This window comes from Pavona decussata, unplaced genomic scaffold (assembly GCF_977016875.1).
Source record: "Pavona decussata unplaced genomic scaffold, jaPavDecu1.1 SCAFFOLD_136, whole genome shotgun sequence".
In the NCBI taxonomy this organism is placed as follows: domain Eukaryota; kingdom Metazoa; phylum Cnidaria; class Anthozoa; order Scleractinia; family Agariciidae; genus Pavona; species Pavona decussata.
In genome coordinates this window covers 522,501-546,295 of record NW_028145549.1, presented here as the reverse complement: position 1 = coordinate 546,295, position 23,795 = coordinate 522,501, and the positions used below count along the sequence as shown (strand labels likewise).

At 39.1% G+C, this 23,795-nt stretch overlaps 2 protein-coding genes across 2 annotated transcripts in view; both read left to right on the top strand.

Moving 5' to 3' along the window:
* Positions 1 to 1,785: 1,785 nt before the first annotated feature.
* Positions 1,786 to 7,045, top strand: LOC146467424 (uncharacterized). The gene is made up of 3 exons (XM_085125922.1): positions 1,786 to 2,203; positions 4,337 to 4,848; positions 6,572 to 7,045. The coding sequence occupies exons 1-3, from the start codon at positions 1,924 to 1,926 to the stop codon at positions 6,773 to 6,775; spliced, it is 996 nt and encodes a 331-aa protein (XP_084982048.1). The 5' UTR covers positions 1,786 to 1,923; the 3' UTR covers positions 6,776 to 7,045.
* A 1,766-nt stretch (positions 7,046 to 8,811) lies between these two features.
* The window catches only part of LOC146467423 (poly(A) RNA polymerase GLD2-like), an 18,693-nt gene continuing 3,709 nt past the window's right edge, over positions 8,812 to 23,795 (top strand). Inside the window, exons 1-13 of the mRNA XM_085125924.1 lie at positions 8,812 to 8,885; positions 11,561 to 11,636; positions 12,897 to 13,418; positions 14,581 to 14,695; positions 15,228 to 15,322; positions 15,594 to 15,666; positions 16,230 to 16,296; positions 17,124 to 17,160; positions 17,582 to 17,621; positions 18,600 to 18,728; positions 20,235 to 20,281; positions 20,873 to 20,946; positions 21,677 to 21,745. Of these exons, the coding sequence (XP_084982050.1) occupies positions 8,863 to 8,885; positions 11,561 to 11,636; positions 12,897 to 13,418; positions 14,581 to 14,695; positions 15,228 to 15,322; positions 15,594 to 15,666; positions 16,230 to 16,296; positions 17,124 to 17,160; positions 17,582 to 17,621; positions 18,600 to 18,728; positions 20,235 to 20,281; positions 20,873 to 20,946; positions 21,677 to 21,745 (1,367 nt within the window). The 5' untranslated portion in view covers positions 8,812 to 8,862. The remainder of the gene's footprint in view (positions 8,886 to 11,560; positions 11,637 to 12,896; positions 13,419 to 14,580; positions 14,696 to 15,227; positions 15,323 to 15,593; positions 15,667 to 16,229; positions 16,297 to 17,123; positions 17,161 to 17,581; positions 17,622 to 18,599; positions 18,729 to 20,234; positions 20,282 to 20,872; positions 20,947 to 21,676; positions 21,746 to 23,795) is intronic.

The window sequence follows — 23,795 nt, the reverse complement described above, 5'->3', positions numbered from 1 at the left end:
GGTTGACAACTCGAGGCGCAGCCGAACAATCTTTCGAGTGTCTCATACAGCGTCTCAAGACCATAGTAATTTTTATGTTAACCAAGACCACACTTCCAAACCTCGTACATAAAGACATGCATATTTAATAATCCTAGCTGTCGGACTATGCGGGATAAAAGCAACTTCACGGTACTGTTTTCCTTCGTTTTCTCTTGAAGAATTCTTAATGAGTTTGAGAAAGGCAAGCCTGCCGCATTTGAATGATTAAACTTTCATCTTGGGCACTCTGCTCGGTTGATGTTAGCATAAAAGAATTCGGCCCGAGAACTCAAGTCTAGCAACTGATTATGTCCGTCTTATATGAAAACTGTACACTGAGGAAATAGGAAAATTGGATTGAGGCAAAATCTCCGTAACCGTGCTTACATGAACGCAGGAAGTGACTGCTACTAGTGTCCTATTTTGCTATACTGTCCACGATCCCCCCCCCCCCCCCCCCAGCAAAGGGGATACTCAGTAAACTGGCGTGGGAAAAGGCTTCTACGGTGGTTTGATCTCTAGCCTTCGTGTAGCCGTACCCACCCCCCGAAGAAAAACTGGAATTTCTAGGGAGCAGGCATTAAAATATTTCAAATTCACGGGCATTTTTATTTTCTTTTATTTTTTCTTTAATTTTATTATTTTTTCTTTTTTTAACGCGAACATAACTGAGCCTTCTTTTTAATATCTTTGGCATATTCTTCTAGGCCTTTAAAATTCGCCCTTGGCAATTTTTTCCTGAATTCATATTTATATTTCTAGTTCACGATTATAAGAGTTCATTATATGCAAAATATCACTGACACTTTAAACTGATGCGCTTTATAGCCAATATAATTTTTTTTTTAACTCACCTTTGGTGTTTTCCTTCGTCAGTGAGTCTTATATTATTTTGGACGAAGCCACATGGAGACCATAAGTAAGTCTTTCTGAGCGCCATTCCCCCCTACCCGCGGAGAAGAAAGAGAGAGATGTGAAGCTTTTTCTTCTTCCCCGACCCCCTTTAGCAATTTTTCCAAAATACTCAGAAAGGACTTGAAAAAATTGGCCATTTTTCTTTTCAAGTTGCAATCCACTTCCATCCTAGCAAAAGATGAACGATAATAGTTTCTGTGTCTCCATTATTTGAACGTTTACAACCATAGAAATATGTTTTTTGGCCATTCAAAATGACACTAAAATAGGTCACGCTGCTTTGACGCTGCTTTGTGACGTTTTTTCAAAACATCGTCGAAATTATTCCAACTTGCTTTAAATGCCGTGTGTTTACGTCCTCCACAAAACGTGCCATCAGTCGTCGTACAGTGACGGTAAAGAAATTTACCTAAAAGTGAAATGCACGTGCAGAGTTGTTGTTTTGGTTGCAAAACCTATTTCTTTTTTGACGTTTTCGTTGCCGTCGCCGTCTTGTTACCGGTTGCTAAAACTCCCTGATCGAATAGCCAACGAGGCGCTTAGCGCCGAGTTGATTATAATCATCTCATGAAGCGAAAGGGGAATAATTGTTTTATCAAAAACAGAAATTATATTGCTAATCAAATCTCTTGAATTGCGTTATACAGTGATCCCGTTTTTAATTATATATGATATAAATATTGCTTTCGATTTGTCTTGTGACGTTCTCGATGCCTCCGCTCGTGCCGAGGTTACAAAGATTGATGCTCAGCGAGATCACAAGATACCTGTAAAGTGACATGACTGGTTAGTCAATAATAAAAAAAGAGTTTCCTCGCCGCGGGCATGTGATTGGAACACGGGACATTATCTTCGTCTTGTTATCCATATAAACTCTTTGAATGCGCTTAACACAGCGTCGACATTTGCGACGAAATTCGATTTGCGCCGCACCGATTTCAGTTATTTATACCAAACGTTCCGTGGTTAAGGTTTTTTGTTGAAGCAATGGCAAAGATAATTCTGTGTCTCGGAAATGAGATCTCCGAGGATCCACACATAGACAAAATCGAGAAACTCGTAAAAGCATTGGACAGTGATGCGAAGGTTGTCCGTCTGGACCCTGTGATTGATAGCAATTTCATCGAAGTTAATATCGCAAATACTTCAAAGAAAACCCCTCCCAGCTGCTTTGTGATTGTGGATGGCGAACGTATTCCTGCCGAATCCATCACATCTGTATGGTACTGCTGGAATCCAGTAGGTCAAAGAGCGGAAACTCTCCAAGGTAGGTTTTAAAGGAATCAGTACTAATGATATTCACACGCGCCCATTTTTAATCGGCCCGTTTAGCAGGTTATCGGCCAATTTACACATTACAATATGTCGGTCTTTTTCTGTTGGCGTAGCAGTGGGTCAGCGAAAATCGGCCTGATTCAAAATATTTCTAGCACTGCCAAATCTGCCCGAGTAATCAGCCTTTAGTCTCATGACGACTGTACTTGACTCTCACAGTAGTTCAATTCTCAGTAGAGAAAAGCCGAGTTTGCGACATAATAGAGGACGTTACAGGGTAGTTCTGAAGCGACGATTTGTCAAAATGTTTTTAGCATTAAATGCTGTTTGCTTCCTCGTGTAATGTGATTATTTCGATAACCGTCATTCATGTATACCTGATTATTTTATCCGTGACGCAATTGCTGTCTTTTTTAGCTCTCCCCTCTCACTATTGGCAAAAAAAAAATTACTTGGCGAAATGCTGTTGGTATGTGCAAGCAATCCAGGCCAAAAAAATGTTGACTTTAATCAGACCGAAGGATCATTTGTGATACGAAATTAGTTAATTAAATAATTATGTAATTATGTAATGCCTCGGGACTGAACGCTCAGGTCGCCGTGCATGGCCACCTTACCACAATCAGGTGCCTTGGAGTCCTTAGTAGTGTCTAAAACGCCTAGTCCGACGCACCATGTGGCGTTGCATGAGTTGATCACGTGACCAACCTTAAAAACACATGGGCCTTGCACGAGTTCATCACGTGAACAACCCTAAAATCACATGGGCCTTGCTTGAGTTGATCAGGTGGCCAACTTTAAAATCACATAGGCCTTGCATGAGTTGATCACGTGGCCAACTTTAAAAACACATGGGCCTTGCACGAGCTGATCACGTGACCAATTTTAAAAGCATACATATACATCTGGAAGACAACTTTTTTAGCATGCAGAGGGCAATGCGTGGCATTAAAACTTTTTTGACCGAGCCTCGATCCGAACCATCCCAGCGGACTCGTACTCAGTGCGTAGGATGCATTAGTTCAACTCACTCGAAATGTGAATAAAAATAGTGAATGCGGAAGCTGATTGAGATATTAGGAAGGAGCGGCTGTCGTGGAAACATTGTGCCATAACTGAATATCCGTTGAGAGACTGTGAATAAACTTGCAGTTCCATTGCTCCGCACCAACTCTTTGAAAAACAGCTTTAAATGGCTAAACCGGTGCTGTATTTTAGAACCACGTGACCTCCGATTGCGGCAGGCAGAATCACTAAACGATTTCTGCCATCAGCGGCCCTCTTTAGTGATAAATTATACTCCTTGAAACACGACATTTATGTAAAAGAGTATTGTACGTGCAGCATTACTGCGTTAAAATGAAGTTGTTTAATCCAATTCCATAGCCCGGTCACCCCCACCCCCCACCCCTCCTTCCCATTCTCCTCCGTCGCTCTGGACTCTATTTATTTCTGTAGTATTCTGCATTTAAAATTGTGGTGTTGTTATAATTATTGTTGTTTAATTTTAGTATCAGTGCAAAAATAAATCTCAAAAAATGACCGGACTCGTATGAGGGAAAAAAGTTTCCCTTTCGCCCTCTCGCTCTACACAAAATACTCTAAGCTGTTGCAACTCAAATGTCGTAATGTTCTTAACGTTCTTTTCATTTCTGGTGTGTTTCTTTGTTTAGTTTTAACCCTTACTTTTAATTTAATGAGACTCACTGGATCAAGAGGTCAAGTGATCAGTTTATGCGTAGGCAAGTCTAATAATGATCTAATTCTAAGCATCATCATCGCCTTCCAAGTCGTTTTCTTGATCTTCCAGTGTGTAGCTTTGACGATTGGTAGGTGATGGTAGCGAGTTGTGGGGAAGGGTGGGGGGAGAGATATATATTGATTGTACTGGAAAGGCCTATATTTCACAATGTACTTAAGTCTTTTATACTAGTTTGAAAGGAAAGGGAGGGAGGTGGGTTGTTGAAACAGGAAGTGCCTGTGTTTCACATTCCACTGCATCAACAGTTTCTGGGTTCGCAGTTCCCCTACCTTCCATTGGGACTCACGCCGACTAGCTCGAACCCCTCCTTTCACAAATCCTGCATTCGCTCCTATTGACTCGAACTTCAACTTCTTTTCAAAGAATACATCGCCAAGGACTTCGCTTCTTCGGAGTGGGGGAGAGTCATCTGTTCGCTAGAATCCTATCTCTCACACGCACGTTGGGTGAACCGCTTGGACGCTTTGTCCCTGGCCAACCGCAAGCCTTATCAGCTGCTACTCGCACAACAAGTTGGGCTGACTGTGCCAAAGACCGTTATCACAAACAACCCCGCTGCGGTGGAGAAGCTCTTCGACCAAGCGAATAACGAAAGGGTCATTTTCAAAACTATGGGTCGGCTTTTTATCCCGCCAGACAAACAGGTTTTCACCGTTGAGATCCCCAGAGGGTTGCCATCGCGCTCCTCACACAGTATTACTAAGTGCCCAGCCATTTTTCAGGAGCTGGTGGAAAGGAAAGCTGATTTACGCATCACTGTTGTTGGCCGCGAGGTGTTTGCTGTTCGCATTGACTCGCAGACGATCGAGGAAGACGTCGGTCGCTTGGATTGGAGACGTCATCAGGACAGAAACGAACTTTTCAGTGAAACTCAGGTAAGAAAAGTGCAGCCGACAAACATTTTTTATCGCGTGATTTTAAATCTCCTAAATCTCTATGGTTCTTTAATACACAGCTTGCGGGACACTGCCGTAGTTTGGTAATGATGCAATTCTATATTTAGCTCTATCTCTGTCAACGTTTCTAAACGTAGTTCTAGTAATATATGAAACACTAGGAAGAATCAGCTTCAGTCATCTGATTACGAAACACCTCAGGAAGGGGGGGGGGGGGGGGTACTTCCTTATAAGAGGCTAATGGGGATGTGCCGCTGGATGGGGTCGCATTTTTATGACTGGATTGACTAGAATGGGGTTGCACATTTTCAGATTTTTGGGGTAAGAAAATGCTATTAAGTAGGGATTCAAAATGGTCTCGGTTACAAAGTTCAGACTGAAGTTGTTGTTTATTAAATTTAACAATCACCTCGCATTACATTCCGTTCTTGAAAGTAGATGCATAAATAGAAAGTGACTTAGTTGAGATCGCGAAAATTGCATTTTCCCAAAAAGTGACTAAGATGAGGTCTATAACTGGCCACAAAATAGACTATAATGGGGCATGGGCTCTGAGAGGCCAGCGGCACATACCCAACAAAACTGAACCCAAGTACCCCCCCCCCCCCCCCCCCGGGGAAACACCAAGAAGTGCTTTCGTGAAAAACGAGGCACAGCCGAGTTTTATTTCATCAACTTCGAGGTGTTTGGAACAAGGACGAAACACTTTTTCGAGTGTTTGTACGTACGTACGTACGTACGTACGTACATGATATAGCTCCTCAAACTATTTACAATTCTTGGAGAAAATCAAAGCAGAAGTTCACCAAATTTTGTGATAATTAAGATCACATTTTCAAACCACCTTCACGGTAGTGATTTCATTTGTTTTTGATCTCTTCATGAATTATGAATGTTTTTGAGAAGTAATCACCGAGTAATGTATCAAACACGAGAAGGTGTGTTTCATCAGATATCCAAACACTGAGAGGTAGGTTTAAAAAACGAGGGGGTGTTTGATATGGCTTCTCAAATGATCAATAATTCTAGGAGAAATTCAAGGCTACAGTTGGCAAATTTATTGTAATTAGGATCACATTTCCAAACCACGGTCACAGTAGTGATTTTCTTTGTTTTCAATTCTAGGGATTATGATTGGCTTAGCGGCCATGACCGAGAAAAGTGACCATTAAATTGTCTTCTGCTTGTTCTTGCAAAGCGAAATCAGCGGGATCTAGCAATATTTCTTGACTGTTTTTAGTTTTTCTAATAAAATAATTATTACACTCGCGCTTGTTGCGTATGAGATGATTACAGCCAAGTCAGCGCTACGTGCCTCGTTGGCTATCTGTCATCTCAAATCCAACGCGCGCGCGTGGAATAATTGTTAAATATATTATACCAAGAAGACGTCAACTGTGAACTTTTACAAATTGCGCTATTCGATCTGATTGTCTTACAATCGACTAATTGTCTCAGGCTGGGATAGAAAGTGGTCACGCACTTGATGTCCTAGCTTGAAATAGACTTCTTCCCTAATCTAGTAATAATAGCTGAAGAAGAATAGAATCATTATACAACAAAAATGAATCTTTGAAATCAACTGACGTCGATTCAAAGGCGACAGCACCACCTGATAGCATATGCATGGCAGTGTATATACAGTTTACCCTTTTTCTCACGAAATCTGTTATTGAATTTGTTTGTTTGATTTCCTTAACAGATACCTGAATCATTCAAGAATCGCTTACTAGAATTCCACGAGAAAGCAGGCCTTGTTTTTGCAGCTTACGACTTTTTGGAGCTTGATGATGACTTCATATTCCTGGAAAGCAATCCATGCAGGGCAGCCTGGCTTTGGTTGGAAGAATGTCTTGACCTCAAGATCACCGAGCATATCGCCCGATACCTCCTGGGAATAGAGTAAAGCAATTTTTCAGTCTAGAACAGTTAATTAAGCATAGCTCCTTTTCTCACTAGAAAATGACACATTTACCTTACTTTTGAATGAGCTGTTAAGAGGAAACTGAAGAAAACAAATAAAACGAATTTCAGTAATTTTGTTGAAAGGGGCAGCGGTGTCATCTATTTTTAGTGCCACTTCGGACCTAGCGAAATAAACATACAATTTGTATTGATTGAAACATTAAAATAACGGTTCAATTTTGTTAAAAATAACCTTACTAGTGCATAGAAACTGTATCCGACATTTTTGTCTGCAGATGGCTAGGGTAGAAATGGATTGAAACTTGGAAACAGACTGGCCAAAAATTTTTTCAAGTTCCCCCTGTGAATTTTGGAGACATTGCTAAAAACTGGTTATAGTTTTTTTTCCCCCGGAGAAATCATTTCATATTTTCCTGTCGGTGCCCTAAGGGCGGTTTCACGTTAAAGAAGGAGTTCTTTGTCAAATATTTAAGCTGTTTTGGTCAGCTTACAGCAGTATCTCTGTGACAGCTGTGCTCTTTGAACCCATGATTGGCGCTAACACCGGCTATTGCCCACATTGTCCATGTTCCACTCGTGACGTCATCACTTGTACAGCAAGACCGTATTTTAATTCCCATGCACTTCTAATAAAGTAGAGAGCTTAGGTAGTGGTTAACACGCCGGACTTTCAATCAGACGTCCTGTCGCACAATGGTCCACAATCGTTCCATGGTTCAATAGAGGCTATATTAGTCGCTGCATTTACGTGTCAGAAACTCCATTCCTCTCTCCTCCGCAGAGGCTTCGCTGAGAAAAGTGACTGTAGGCGTAAAATTCCAACCCTCTCAGCTTTTGCGCCTGCACTCACATCGTTAAGCGAATATACTCAACACCCGGCCCATCGAACCTTTGCGGAGGAGAGAGACTCCATTCCACATAGTCTCGATTCACCCCTAGGTGAATAAATGATCAGAAATGGATACCACCGATATAAAAAAAAAAATCAATCACTTCATTTAAGTGTCAATGTATTTTGCGAGTAACACTAATTGGGGACACTTTTCCGAGATCGAATTGGAACTTAGAAGTGTTGGTTTTTGAGGAGAGGGAAAAACCGGAGTACCCGGAGAAAAACCTCTCGGAGCAAGGAAGAGAACCAACAACAAACCCCACATATGAACCCGGGCCACATTGGTGGGAGGCGAGTGCTCACACCACTGCGCCATCCTTGCTCCCCCTGGGCGGGTAACAGAGCGATGGACTAGCATTCCACCCAGAGGAGGAGTGGCAAGCTTCCGGTTTCTTCATGCTACCTACAGAAACCGCGTGTGCTACTTAGACTCGTTATACGACTTTACCTTTCTGAACCTGATAAACTAGGATAAATTCTGATCTTGTAAAGCCGCGCGTGTTTTGTGGCTGCGCCACTCGCTGAAGCAAACGCTTGCTACGTAATGAATAAGGAGAATGGATCGGACCAGGGTGAAGGCTTATATATGAATGGGCGGGTGGACCAAGGTTACAAATACAATTTAAATCTGCAAGACCACAACGACATTGAACCGATGAGTGAGGCCGGATCTCCTGTAGACCTGGATCAACAAATTATTTCAAATGCAAAATACTGACGGCAGACTGATCCTAACAGCGGAGGTGGCGAAAAATAAACAAAATGGCTAGAATAACTGAAATATATAATAACAAATTTGCCCTGAACGTCCCCCCCCCCCCCTTCCCCCCCAATCCCCGAAGAAGGTTGGTTTTGCAAACCGAAATAAAATTAAAATGTACCCAATTCAGGGGGTTTAGAACTTAACGAAACATTAAGGATAATTACTACCAAAGTTTAAAAGAAACAAATGAATCTGCTCGGGGAGACAGTCATTCATCTATAGTTTAAATATGACGGAAAACTTAAAAAACGCCCTTGCTTGCGGGATTTTGTACAACTGAGGTGGGGGAGGGGTGGGGTACGACGAAAAAATGCTTGACAGTGGGCTCAGTTATTTCCCAATTTAGCCAGCGGCTATTCATCGGAACCACGCGTGTTGCGAGGGTAATGGCCGCTTCAGTTTGTCGAGCTCTATGAGATTTCTCTTGTGCTTCAGGTAAGACATCTTCGGCGTTTTCATAGTTATTTCCGTTTGGAAACATGGTTGAGTTTCTCAAGTGTTAGCTTTGAGTGATCTTGGAATAATGTTAATCCAAATACGTGGTTTTGTTCTATCGATTTGCAGAGAAGCTAGATTGACATAGATTGATACACGCCAAACTCAAAATTAAGAGCTGTAAATTTCCCCTTTTGTTTTCCTTTATCCTTCTTCGAATAAAAGCGAAAATCTGCCATGGAACCTCGTAACGAAATTATGGCAAAAAAGTGGCTCACAAATTCAGTTTAATATTGGGTTGCAAGCGAGTGTATAAGCTAAAACTCTGCTTAAAATATAACTCGATTGCAAAATTATGCATGAGCTACATTTGTTTTGTAATTCCGAAATCTTTAACGAAACGTAGGTAAAAAAAAAAACATTTCCAAGAAGACCTGTTTGAGGCTAGATTTATTCATCGACTACCGGACTGCGGGACTGAAGGACCACGAGTTGTACTAGCTTAAGTAGACTAAAATTAATTACTTATCGACTGCAGGACTGCCGAAGCAATAGATTTGTGCCCTTCGAAATGGGCCGGGAATTTCGCAGTCGCTCCCTATTTGATGTATAAGATACTAAAACAGGAGGAGGACTTCAATCTGGGACCTCAAGCATCCTAATCACTTGGCCATACTAATCAAACTGGATTGAGAAAATGAAATGTCAAATTTAGTTTCGACCACAAAATATAATAACAATTATAAATTAGTTAATAAAAACTGGATCATTGTATAATGTAATTCCAGGGACATGACTGGCTTAGTGGCCATGATATACATAGTACATGTATAATTAGTATAATTACTCAGGTGATTATAGAGATTCTGTTGATCTGATTGGTCGAGGATTGCGTCATATTCTGCTATAATCACCTCGCGCGAGGTGATTATAGCAGGAGCACTAACTTTCAAAATGGCCGCTTAGCTATTTGTTGACATATCTGAAAAAGAAGTAAATAGGATGAAAGAAAATGCAATTCCGAAAGGCACTAAAGAAGTAGCTAAGTCCGAAGTGATACTTTTCGAAGGCAAGAGATGAAAATTTTGCTAATTGTGATAAAAAAACTCTTGTAAATTGCATGTTGTCGATCTCGATGACTTAAAATGAAGACAACAAATTGAGTTAAATCCGAGCAGATTTTCTTTATTTAATATTAACAGAATGATTTCACAAACAAAATGAGTTTAAGACAGAATTTGAAAGCATGGATGTAAACAAGATGAATAAATGTCTCTGCAAGTTTTACGTTTCAGTGACGAGAAAAGAAAACAGTTTCTATAATCTGAAAACTAGTTTGTTGTCGGTTCGAGCGGCTCTCGACCACCATCTAAAGTCACCGCCTCACAACAAAATATTTTCATCTGCGACAACCATGTACTTGTTTAGTGAAGCCAACAAATGACTTAATTCCTACCTGAAGCAGCTTATCTCTGAGGGCAATTTATAAACATCTGTTAACCGGCGAAGCCATCATGTCAACAAGAAATTGTGCAATAAAATGCTATCGCTAACACTTGTGATCCCGGCTCGAGTTTTACACCAAACAGCCTGGTTCATCTCCATCTATTTTGGTAAAGCCTGCCGCACACCTGAGGAAGAGCTGAGCAAAATGCCTCGCGAGGCAGATAGCTCAGCTGTTTCCTCTCGTGTGCGGTGAAGTTTTGGTGAGAATTTCGCCTCGCGAGGCAAAATCTCAAACATCAAACATGTTGGATATTTGAGATTTCGCCTCGCGAGGCGAAATTCTCACCAAAACTTCACCGCACACGAGAGGAAATGGCTGAGCTATCTGCCTCGCGAGGCATTTTGCTCAGCTCTTTCCTCACATGTGCGGCGGGCTTAAACGGGTCGGAGAATCCCAACATTCATTCACAGAAGTCAGTGCTTCGTCTCAATGAAGCAGCAGTTAAAGAATACTGACATTCTGCTTGAGGCCGTGTGCAGTTTATCGATTGCGCATGTGATTTCGATTGAGCATGTGATCGGCAGACTGCGCGTCTCTGTTCATTGATGCGTGACAATTTGAAACAAACTTCGACTTCGTCTCGGGGAATATTCACCAATATTTTTACTTCGCCTTCGGCGAATAATTGTTAATTATGAGCTAAATATACCATGCCCTAAAATAGGAACCATGATCATGAAATTTGTCTTCTGCTTGTTCTTGGAAAGTGATAGCAGTTATTTTTTTAAAATTGTTTTTGATAAAACATTTACAGTGTATTCCACACACTTATTGGATATGAGATGATTTAGCAAACTCGGCGCTACGCGCCAAGGTAACTACATATATCTATCATTTCATGTCTAATGCACACTCAGGGAAGAATAATAATTGTTAATTGTATACCATGTCTGCTGATAACCAATCTCGTACCCAGAGTCCTCAGGCTCTTTGGCCAGCAGTTGGTCGCCAGGAGGCACTCTGGAGAATTTGAATTGGCCATCCCATATCAGCTTGCATTGTTTTACCGCAGAAATCCTGTGGTAATAAAATTCCAGTACCCCAGAGTCTCTCCTGGCGACCAACAACTGGCCAAAGACCCTGAGGAATTTGGGTTTGAGATTGACTGATGCAGCTGTAACAAAGTGAGAACCTTAATTTTAGCAGTACTTTGCTTCATTGTGTTTAGTCATCAAGCCTATAGGTTCAAAACGTCTAAGTGTGTGCTCTTTTGGCGTTGCAATACCTTGACAGTGCTTACTCAGGTAAGGTGTCATATATTTTTGTCACAAATCTGCTCAGATCTCGTTGTAATATGCACCACTGAGCCTTAAAAATTAGTGTTCATGGATAGAAATACACATTTAGGTAAACTTTCTAATCAAGAAAACTTTCTTGATAACAAGATTTCTCTATGTACAGTGTAGTGTACTTGTTATTGTGAATACAGATGAGGTGTAACCAGCCTTTGACTTCTCTAGTGTCAATGTGAGCAACAGCCAACTTGTATGCTCAATTAGGTGGTGAATCTGTGATAGAGACACATACACCTGTAAGGTTATGAGTTTCTTTGTTTTGGAGGTTTCTAGGTGCAGTTAAACTCTTAATGTCAAAGAACAAATTATCCTTTCTTGTGCCCTTACTTCTCTTGTAAAAGTACTGGGGAGAAATTGAAATATCAAGAAAGTTCCCCTTGGGTGATCATAATTCTTTAATTGTCATGACCTCAGGGGTTGAATAAACATTGATATTACAAGGAGAAATTTGATGCTGATCACCGTTAGGGCTTAAAGGGTTAAGGATTGATGACATTAGTTGAGGTTTCTCTGGGACAGGCTGAACTGTTTACTTGTATCCTCTTGAAGAGTCTCTATACAGTAAAGGTCTCCACAAAGAATTTTACTTTCAGCTGATTACTGGCAATGTTGATTTTCAGACTTTCAAAAAAAGCTCCTGTTATGGTTGAGAACATACTGTACATTATTTTTCCAATACCAAAAAAAGTTAGCATTCAAACAATGGACGTCCCATCACCTCCCTTGAAAAGCTGACAGTCCTTGTGCCCCCTTAAAATCACAAAGCACATGTACAGCTGTATGTGATACTCTATAAAATTAATGCACTGGACTTTTTAGATCAAATACACTGTGCCAAAACAAAACAAAGTTCTGAACAGTTGTATTTTTGAATCACCTGTTACAGGTGTAGGTCAGAAAGTGTGTTCTAGCCAGCTTTCTTATCAGAAAAACAGTAATTTAAAATAAAATTACACTTTGTACATTGCGTTTGTCCCAGGTGATATCCAAACCCCTTCCATAGAAGGTTTCTTGGTTTGGACCCCCCTCCACCCCTCTATGGAAATTCCAAGTCAGCCTCTTACTGTACTTTGCCTTGAAACTTTGGCAGTTGAGATCCTTGTCCCTTGAAATTTTCAATGACCTACATGTATACCATAGAGGAGTTATGGGTATTTTTGTCACTTTACATGTTATGTTTATGAATTCATTGTGTTTCCATTTCTTTAGAATGTAATCAAGACAATGGCTGACCCAACTAAATATGGAAGAGTGCGACATTACAGCTACAAGCCTTCCCTTTACACCCCAGTATTCAGCGACCTTGACAGATATCTTCCCCAGCCTAGAGGTGGCGATATTTTCTCACCGCTCAAGAGGCGATATCCAAAACCATTAGCCTCACCCTCAATCCACATTTCATGGAACAATAATCTGTGTACTGATGAGAGGAAAACTTCATCAACAGCAACCAACCGTACTCCTACAGAACAGGCTTCTTTCAATGTTATTTTTTCTAGCGAGCAAAGAACTTTAAGCGTTAGCAGTGGCGAGGAGTTGTACTGTACCAGTGGGCAGAAAAGACCAGCAAAGCGCCGTCATCACTCTACAGCTACACCAGGGTTTCCAGATGACGTACCTGTGGAGACAAAAAAAGCTAAAAGAAATTACTCCACTCCAGCAAACAATGCCTCTAGGCTGTTGAGATTTCATCCTTTTGATGCAGAGCCACCTGTGTTTACTCTTAACACAGTAAGTACTTGTGCAAAATAATATTTAACAGTTGTCCTGCCAAATCGTGAAGGATATTGCCTGATAATAAAATCAGGAGATACAGTGTATACTGTATCCGCAGGATAGCAAGATATTATTCAACACATTGATAGCAAAGTGCGGTTTTATTGCAGAAAAGCTGGAGACAGCCTGTATTTTGCCATTTTTCTCCACAACACTCAAAATTACGTGTTTGTAAACTATATCACAGGATATCTGTTGTGTACAGATGACAAAATTAATATTGAGTGCACCATGACCAAATTTGGGCAGTATTAACTACAATGTGTTGAATAATAATGTTTGTTACATGTAAACTAAAAAAAATAGAAGACAGCATGATTGTATGCTTTTAACATAATCTGATGACAGTACTGTGAACTTGTAAACTGAGAAGGGATCTGGGCAAATTCAACGTCTTTGAATCTGAATTTTTCAAAAAAAATCTATAATTTTATTTGTTTCTTTTATTAGACCTTAATGGATTTCTTTCAGACTTCCAGCAAGGAAAAAGTTAGTTCACAGTCCCTCGAAACTTGAACTTTGTGACTTGATCCTCAATTCTTGACACTCAAAAGCTTCGAGTATCGAGGTTTGAGTCAAGTACCAAGGATCAAGGAGCGATTTTAGAGTCAAGCCTGTCAACTTACGTGTACCTTTGCATGGTACTGTAGGGTGCAAAAAAGCATTTTCAAAGTTAAGCTGCATCTTCAGGGTACAGTGTATATTGTGCGGTAAAATAGTAACGTACGATTTCTACAGTGTACATGTAGGCTACATGTATACGGCATGGAGTACAGGTGTAGGGATTATGCATCATAGATCCTATGCAAAAATGGCTGAAATTTCAAATTTCTTTTGTTTACATTCAAATAAGCCCTACTAAACTCGTTCTTGAGTTAAAAAATCAAAGAATATTTTACCTTTAACGGACTAGTACAGTGTACATGTAGGGCTAATTCAAATGCAGACAAAATAATATTAAAATGTCAATCATTTTTCCATAGGTTAGGGTGTATACAGGTGACTTATTTATACAATCTATTAGGGCATGTGATAACAATCTGCCAACGTACATGTACTGTATGGTCATTACTGTGAATGCTGTAAGTTTTTTATTATTTTTTGGTTTTACTTTTAGCTCACTAAAGAAATCCAAGAGGAGTGTGAAAAATCTGTTCAAACCAGAGAAACTTTAGAAAAGAAGTTAAAGTTAAAAACGTTCCTAGAGCAGACATTATCACCAGTTTATCCAGGTACAAATTTAATTTACATCTAGAGCTGTGTTTTTTTAGCTAGCTGACATACACGATACATGTAATTAATTTTAACCAAGCTGATCACAACTACATTACTGTTACGAAAGCTTGGTTAAAGGTAAATTGGCCGCCATCTTTAGAGATTTGAGTGCTGACATTTCGAACGTTAACCCTTTGTCAGACAGAAGGGCTAACACTCGAATCTCTTTACAGTGCCCAATTGACCTGTTGCTAAACCAAACATTCGCTTCTACTTCCTACTGATGCATTACTGTTACTTCTGGAGCTTGGCTTGATTACATACAGTATACGTACATGTGAAGTTGTGACATAGCAAACTCCCAGTGAAAGAAGATGGTTTAAAAAAGGAAATGCCAACTGATGTATTCAAACAGTAATAATTTTTGGTATCAGCCTCCAGGGGAGTCTCCAACTTCAAATAAATACTGAAACTCTGCCAGTTGATAACAAGCCATGCTATCATTATGCATGTACTGTACACTGATGCCAATTAACATTTTTCTTCAAGGTTGTTCCCTCCATCTTTGTGGCTCATCAAGCAATGGGTTTGGTAGTGATTCAAGTGATGCTGATTTCTGCTTCATTTTGAACTATATTAAACAGGTAAGTGCTGTGAGTGTGTAGAGCAAACAAGTTAAATAATGGGAAAGTTGAACAAAAAATACTTGTATGATCCCACAGAAGTCTAAAGTTACAATGTATCCCCCTTTAGTACTTAGCGAGAATCTGAAGTGCAGTGTAATTGCAGGTACAATGTACTGTAGATTGTGGTCATGATGAATGCACACTCAAATACTGTAACTATTAGTTTGGTGACATGTTTGAGTTGCCTAATAATAATGAAGTAATAATTATTATGTTTAATTCTTTTTAGGCAAACAATAGAAGACAAGTCTTGCCAGTTTTGCAACAGATGCAGAGACTACTAAACAAGGACCCAACCTATTGTAAGTGCTTATTAAATTATTTTTTCAAACTCATTAATAATTCAAAAGCCAAAGACAAGGAAATCATGTACCATGACATGTTTGGATATGTGATGAAAACCTCCTCATTTTTGCATCCTTGATTTCCTCTTCAAAATCAGTTTGTTTGAGAAGTTATATCAAACACTCGTCACAGTGTTTCATCACAATATCAAAAACTTCTAAGTTCGTCAAAAATATTCTGCTATGCGTTGTATTTTCAACTCTCTTCTTGGTGTTAAATAATTATGTGATGAAACACTGTGTCTTGTGTTTGATATATATTACTTCACTAATGTCACTTAATCTCTGATCTTTCAGTAACTCTGTAGAATACATGTACATTTTAAAATTGAAATTTATGCAGATAGCTAACTTGATTTTTGATTTTGGAATACAAGGTAGCAATAGTTTACTGAAGGATAAGATTTTAAGAATAATTCTAAAAATCTTATCCTTCAATAAATAATTATTATTTATTGCTCAAATTATACTGACACTAATGTTGAACTTATTGTATTCAGTTTTTTTGTTTTGCTTTGCAGCTTTTCTTAGTAATTGTTCAGTAATCCCTGCGTCAGTTCCAATTTTAAAATTTGTGGACACAATTAGGTGAGTGTAATACATGATTTAAGGACTTGGTAAAAGAGGGGCATGAATGCATTCATTTTTTGGCTCTGCATTGTGCCAAATTAGCTGAATATCAACTTGCCAAAATAATGTAATTGTTTAAGAAGTATAATTTTATTTAACATACAGCGAGATTTTTTTTGTTAATTATTTAATACTGTATTTATTTTGTTCTTCCAAAGGCTTAAAAGTAATCCGAAGGAATAGGTTATTACTACTCTAAAATTGCCTTAAATCAGTTCACACCAAGGGAGAGTTGATGCTTGGTTGATTTGTTGAAACCAGGACCAGGGAAAATTAATGTATTGCTGCCTCGCTTTGATCAGTACAGCTTTAGTTTTAAGACTTCTTGAATTTAAGCCTTTTGGTAAACAAAAAAAAACGGACAGCAACTATATCCCCGACAAAAGTAAATTACAGACTTTTGACTGAAATAAATTCCTGCTATTACGGACTCTCGCTATTAAGGACACTACATGTACTTCCCATTCCCAAGGGTGTCCGCAATAAAGGGAGTTGACTGTATTTTACTTTGTGATTTGAGGCTCGAATTCAGCCAACAAGCTTAAATGACCTTAGCCTAAAAGCTGAACCAACTGTTCAGTGATGTTTGAAATGGTTTTCTTTCTTCCCTGTTTAAAGCTAAACAAAAGTTCTAAATAAAATGTTATCATATACTTTCAAACAAGTCTGTAGGCTCTACTTTGGCTGAGAGAGTTGTTATCATGTTAGAACATTTCAAATTATTTTCTAAATTGGCATGCTAAAGAAATCTATCTTAACGTTATTTTTGTTATCTTTTTTTGCAGTGGCTGTGAGTGTGACGTTAACATCAACAATACTGTGGTGAGTGAAATTTATATGCAGCACCTCAGTTTCTCTTGAAGCTACATGTATTGCCCTTTATCCTTCTATGATAGTACGATTTATGGTGTCTTATAAAGCAGCTGTTGCACTAGTCAATTTTTCTTGCAACTTGTCCCGCAATTTTGTTGCGCCATTGTGACACAAGTTGCACAGATCATTAATTGCATAGTGAAACATGCCCTAAAATGAACCTGCCTCCCAACGATTGCAGCACCAAAAAAATTGCAAGACATGTTAATTTCAGGGCATGTTACACTAGCAATGATCCGTGCAACTTGAGTCGCCACAAAATTGTGAAACAAGTTGCAAGAAAAATTGCCTAGTGTAACAGCGCCTTAAATGTGCCATTGTTTTCTGCTGTGTAATAAACCTAACGTATACACCTTTTGTTACTTTTCAGGGTGTTAGGAATACTTACTTACTTCGAGCTTACTGTGGAGGTGAGTTCCAAGAGTTTTGTAGTGTTTAAACATCTCTAAATCTTATACCATGCTGCAGGGACTAACTTTGTACGTAGCGAAAGAGCCAAGTAGAGGAATGATTGTCTTTTACAGTATGTTGTGGTTTAAATTTTTTTAAAAATATTTAAGATCAGTTTCATTTTTATTTTTTCTTTGTCTCAGAGTCGCCCCACACCATGACTAGTTATAAAGAGAACTACTGTAAAATTCAGACCACAACAAAATTTAAACAGCAATATTAACACTCTTCATATCATTTAATGTAAAAAAAGGTCTAAAATTTCATTGGGTACTGTAAATGTAAGTCTGTTTGATTATTGTTAGCAAGTTCAAATTAATTTCTTTTGCATATAACATACATGTGTATGTGAGAAAGGGCTGGTAAAATGTTGACAAAATACGCCTTAGCTGTTTCAACAATTTTCATGATTTCGTTTTTGCTATCAAAAATAATGCTAATCATAGCAGTCTATCTCCAGTGATAGTTTGATGTTTCAATGGTACAGTGTACATGTATTTACATCTTGAATACAGTATGTGCATACAGCTATTTCAATTACCGTTGTCAGATCAAAGCTTAAAGCTTAAAGACGTCTTTAAAGAGGCTGCCACCTCATTCATTTGATATCCTAACATTTCTTTTATCCAAATGGCTCGGCATCGTATATCTTCACTGGACGGACGAGGCATAGCTGATTTTGATGAACTTATTCATAAAAAAAATCCACAGAATCTTGAGGTCTTGTCTTACAGCTTTATACTTTGATCCGACAATGTTAATTGAAATAGCTGTATACAGATTGCTAGTACATGTATCTTAAAGGTCTTTGACTCGCACAATCGATATTGGCACCAAAATCATTTAGGAAACCATTTAACCACATGGTATCTATTAACTACGATGCACTTTAGTTTACCGTCGTATGCAACTGACCTTTCTTCTTACATTTCTTTCAGTGGATTATCGTGTCAAACCTCTTGTCGTATTAGTAAAGAAATGGGCCAAGAAACATGACATCAATGATGCCAGCCAAGGAACTCTGTCCAGTTATGCTCTGACATTGATGGTCATTCATTATCTACAAGGTAAAATTATTGACTGAAAATGGAGTGGCATAGACAGCCATATACATATACCAAACGTGTCAATGCAAAGCCAAAACAACAACAACAACAACAACAACAAAAATTTTAGAAATCACGACCTGAATGATTAACTTGATAACAAGATATGGCATGCTTTATCATCAAACCTTTGAACTCTGAATGAATAATTATTAGATGGAGCCAGTTTTGCATCTGTAATTGTTTAAAGAAACAAGTTTCTTTAACTTTTAAAGAAGTTTTTGCATTGAGTTAAATTTGTTCATTTGTTAAAAAAGATTTATCTTCGCCATGGTTTTGTGCACTGTTTCTTTGAAACTTCCATCGCAAACAAGGAGGACTAAGGTTCACTAGTACATGTACGTTGTAAATAGCTGGGTCAAATTTCAATCCTTCGGTGACAAGATGTGCATGTTTGATACCAAAATAATTATTAATTATAACATAGTAATGCTGTTTTTCCCTGTGGCCATGCACTGTTGCCACTGATAATGTATTAAATAATAATATTTTTTTGCTGAAATTCTGGGTTGAAAATTAAAACTGCACTTGCATAGAAATTTCACATTAGGTGATGTTGCTGGCATAATCATACACTAAAAACGTGATCATTGGATAATGTAATTCCAGAGTTTTGATAGCGGCCATGGCATAACAGTCGTTAAAACCTGGATCGTTGTAGAAGCGATTTGATTGGCTTAGTGGCCATGGTAGGAAACCTTTCCTTCCCCGCCCCTTCTCCCGCTCCTACTTTTTTGCTCCTTTTTCGCCCAATGCCCTCGCGCGCTTGCCCAGCTTGGCTTGAAGGACACAGAAACGACTGCTACGCAGGCTAGACTTGTACGGGTGGTTTGCGCGGGTTGAATTGAACTTGGTAAATTCAAAAAGGTCGTCGAAGTTTAGTTTGCTTATGCCAAAGACGATCTTGTGGCATTCAATTAGAGAAAGGAACAATCTACGTGTTTTTAATGTAGGCCGCTTCAGCTTCTTTAGACGATCTTCGTATTCCATCTCTTCACGTTTTTAGCCGAGAACAAGCCGAGAGGCTCTTCGCTGGACTATTTCTACTGCTAATATGTCCTTAGTCAAATACGGGTTCCAGACCAGAGCAGCGTATCCAAGAATACAAGAACGCATCTGGATTATACGAGCCTAACGTTCTGTAAACTAAAGCTGATAATTTGTTAGCTTTATTAACACATGTTTACTCCAGGATAAGTCCGAAGAAACCATAATGCCCGAATCCTTGATGCACTTCACGGTTTTAAGGTAGCGACCATTAAATGGTTTTCTGGTTGTTCTTGCAAAGTGAAATCTGCACGATCTTGCAATATTTCTTGGTTGTTTTAATAAAACAATTATTCCACTCGCGCTGGTTGGATATAGCATAGCCAACTCGGCGCTACCATGTCATATCCAACGCGCTCGTGGAATGAATGTAAAATATATTCAGTCGAAGGGCTGACAATGGATTGTGTTTTTTCCCAGGTGTTTGTAAACCTGCTGTAGTTCCTGTTTTGCAAAGGAAATATCCAGTAAGTCCAAGTTGTTATAGTTAAACTTCTGGGATATTTTCTGGTGTAAAGCTTAATATTATTTTCTTGGAAATGAATGCTCTTGGGAGGTCGTCATTTTGCCATGCCCTTTTAGGGCTCATAAAAAAGAAGCTTTGAAGCTCTACAAAGTATTCAGAATCTGCTATAAAAATGAACAGCTTCAAACTGTGCTTAAGTTAAAGATTGGTGTCAATACTGGGGTAACAATCTAAGGTTTGAGCCAGAGCGCAAAAATTACAACATTTGACACTGGTGTGACAGTTTGTTCCCCAGATTTCGGAAGCAGGGGCCGTCACCAGATAGAAGAACATCAATGATCAAAGAACATCATTTTTGTTTTTTGCTACAAAGCATTATGTTGTTTGCCAAAAAGCAAAAATCAAAAACAAACCTAAAACAGAGCGTTATTCTGTGATTAAACTGTAGACCACATGAATGCAGAAAGTCCAAGAAATTGGCCTGAAATTCACCGTACGATGGTTGTGCTATCAGCCCTTCACTTATTGTACTAAATTAAAGTAATTTTGATAAACATTTTACATGTAAAAGTTTCTTTTTTCTTCCTTTCAGAAATTGTTCAAATATCATGGAGATGTGGCACAACTCTTAAGGGAGGATCCATGTACACTCCTGGATGGCCATCAGTAAGTCCACTCCATGACGTGTTATTTCTGAGCTTATTATCTGCAAATTCATCAGTGTAGGGCTTTCAAGTCGATGGCTGCCTGAATGCAGTACCCATTGGAGGGAAATATATGAAACTGAAAGCCATTTTGGTGTAGAAAGCGAATTTTTGAAAATTACAAAGTTTAGCGTTGATTTTTTTTCCAATAAAATTAGTTTGAGAAAAATAATAGATTACAACCGAACCACTGAGAATTATTCAGATTTCGTGTAAAAAAAAGTGTAATATTCTGGTTCTGGCCCCGGTTGTTCAAAGAGCGGATAGCGCTATCCAGGGGATAAATCGCTATCCGGCGGATAGAAAGCACTCCAACCAATACATTTTATCAATTGGATACCGATTTATCCGCTGGATAAGACAGGTGGTCAAAACTACTATACTCGAACAGGACCCATCAAATCCCAAAATAGATAGTGGTCTCTGCCTGCAGTGCACCCCCCTACCTCAGCCTCAAAAGACGGTGTCTTTATTACATAGACACCCCTCTATCCAGAAGTAAAAAATGACACTGAGATTCAAACCTCGCTTTTCTTGTTTATCTAGCAATTCTGACTCTTGCTAGCTAAATATTTCTGTATCAACACAATTTTAAAGCCAATAAAATTTTGTCGGTAATAGAGATAGCTGGTGTCTTCGATAACCCCCCTCTACCATGAAAATCAATTGTTTTTGGTTCTTTCCTTTCTTAGATCAGAGAACAGTCAATCATTAGGAGAGTTATTTGTGGGATTTTTTAAATACTATGCTGTAGACTTCAGGTATGAGCTTTTCTGTTGACTATTTTAGCAAGAATTGCTTGTTATGTCTGTTTTACTGTTGTTTTAGAGCGGTTTCCAGTTGAGTGTCGTAAAACCAAAATCAAAGTTATTACTCTGGCCGATCGCAACACAACGAGCCAATCAGAATTCGAAGCAAATACATGTAACCGGCGCCAAGCGCGGGAAAACGCGTGCGGCCAAAACACGATTGGTTTTGGTTTTGCTTCTTATCGGTTGAAAAAGTGGCGTGAGTTTTGTTAACCAATCACAGAGCGTAGTAATGTAAAACCAAAGCAAACGCGAAATTACTTTCGACACTCAATTGAAACCGCTCTAATCCATGTATGTAAATGTAATTCAATGTTGACCCTGCCTGCCTAATAGTGAACTGCCCTGCTATAGCGTCTTCTGTGCTATAAAATAGGGACCATACAGGAACGCCAGAAAGCAAAAGTTTTAACCATCAAAACACTGGTACTGGTACATTTTCTTTATTGTCCTCTGAAAACAAGAGGGAGCTTTAGCAACGACGACGGCAACGGCAACGAGAACGTCAAAAAAGCAACAGGCTTAATAACCAGGGCCCAGTTGCTCGAAGCATGGTTAGCGCTAACCCGGGTTAAATGCCATGACAACCTATTGGTTTTAATGCCTCTTAACCAATGGTTAGCGCCAACCATGCTTCGAGCAACTCAGCCCAGGACAACAGCCGTCTGCACGTGCATTACACTTTTTGGTACATTTCTTTGCCGTCACTGCACGACTACACGACTAGGACATGAAATTTCCTGATGGGACATTTTATGGAGGACGTAAACACGCGACGACGAATTTTTCTTTCTCTTTCGAAACTTCGGTGCGGTCTCCAAGAATTCAACTCGAGGGAATTTCACTTACATTTGACATTTAAAGCGAGTTGGAATAATTGCGGTGACGTTTGAGAAAACGCGAATTCATTTTAATGGAGTCGTTTTTGTTGCCGTTGCCGTCGCAGTTGCTGAAGCTACCTAAGAACGTGGCATGACCGAATTCAAGGTTTTATAGAGAAAGTGAACACATGGGGGTGGATTTTCCTTTCTGTTTCTGAACTTGAAGGTCACCCCTACGCAGGTCGACTGCATTACACAAATTAATTAAGTTGAAATTATCGCAAGTTGCTTCAGAGAACACTTATTCAGTTTAAAGGTTGCGTTTTCGGTGAAGTCGTTGTCCATGTTGCTCGAGGTTAAGGTTGGGCCGCGGAGGCTAGCAATCTAAGGGTGCGTTTGTTTGACCCTACTCCGAAACAGGAACACATACAATGATTACTAGAAATTCCTCTTGAGAGGTGTTTTATGTCAGCGAAAGTTTGCCGAAATAGGGACCTTAAGGTCATTCCCCTAAAATAGAACCTACACTCAGATTTTTTCCAAACTTTGCCCATGTGTGGTTCACTATATGTTAACTGCAAAAATGAAATAAAAAGAGGGGGTCCCCATGCTTGTTCTTCAGCAACGAACCATTGAAATATGGTTATTTCTGCATGTTTGGACAAAAAGGACTATAATAGAGCATTTGCCAAAAACAGGAATTATTTTCTGAAGAGAACAGTTAACGGCTCATTTCATAAAATTTTTTCCTTGTTCATAAATCATTTTCAATGTGAAATCTTTTTGAAAACTCTTCCTAACCAGTACTACTGAGATATTCAACAAAATAATCTAATTCCTTACTTTTGAAGCTAGACCAAAATGTCCATTGGCTAGATATTAGGTGCAAAATTTGATATTTCTAACACTAGGATTTTCCATAAATTTTCACGGTAGTTAGCAAACGATATTGTGGTTAGAAATCTGAAAAGAGAAAATAGGTTCACCGGGTTGGTTCACAAAGCAGTGGTAAATCGAGCTTCAAAATTGGTTTCTCCGCGAAGGGACTGGGGCGAGTCTTATGAAAACGCCTTTATTTCCGCGCAAAATGCAAATTAAGAATTTTGTTGTTAGATGCAAGTCAGATTGAGTGATACTCAGTAGTTAGCTAGAAATGAGCGTAATTTTTTTATTTTGCCATT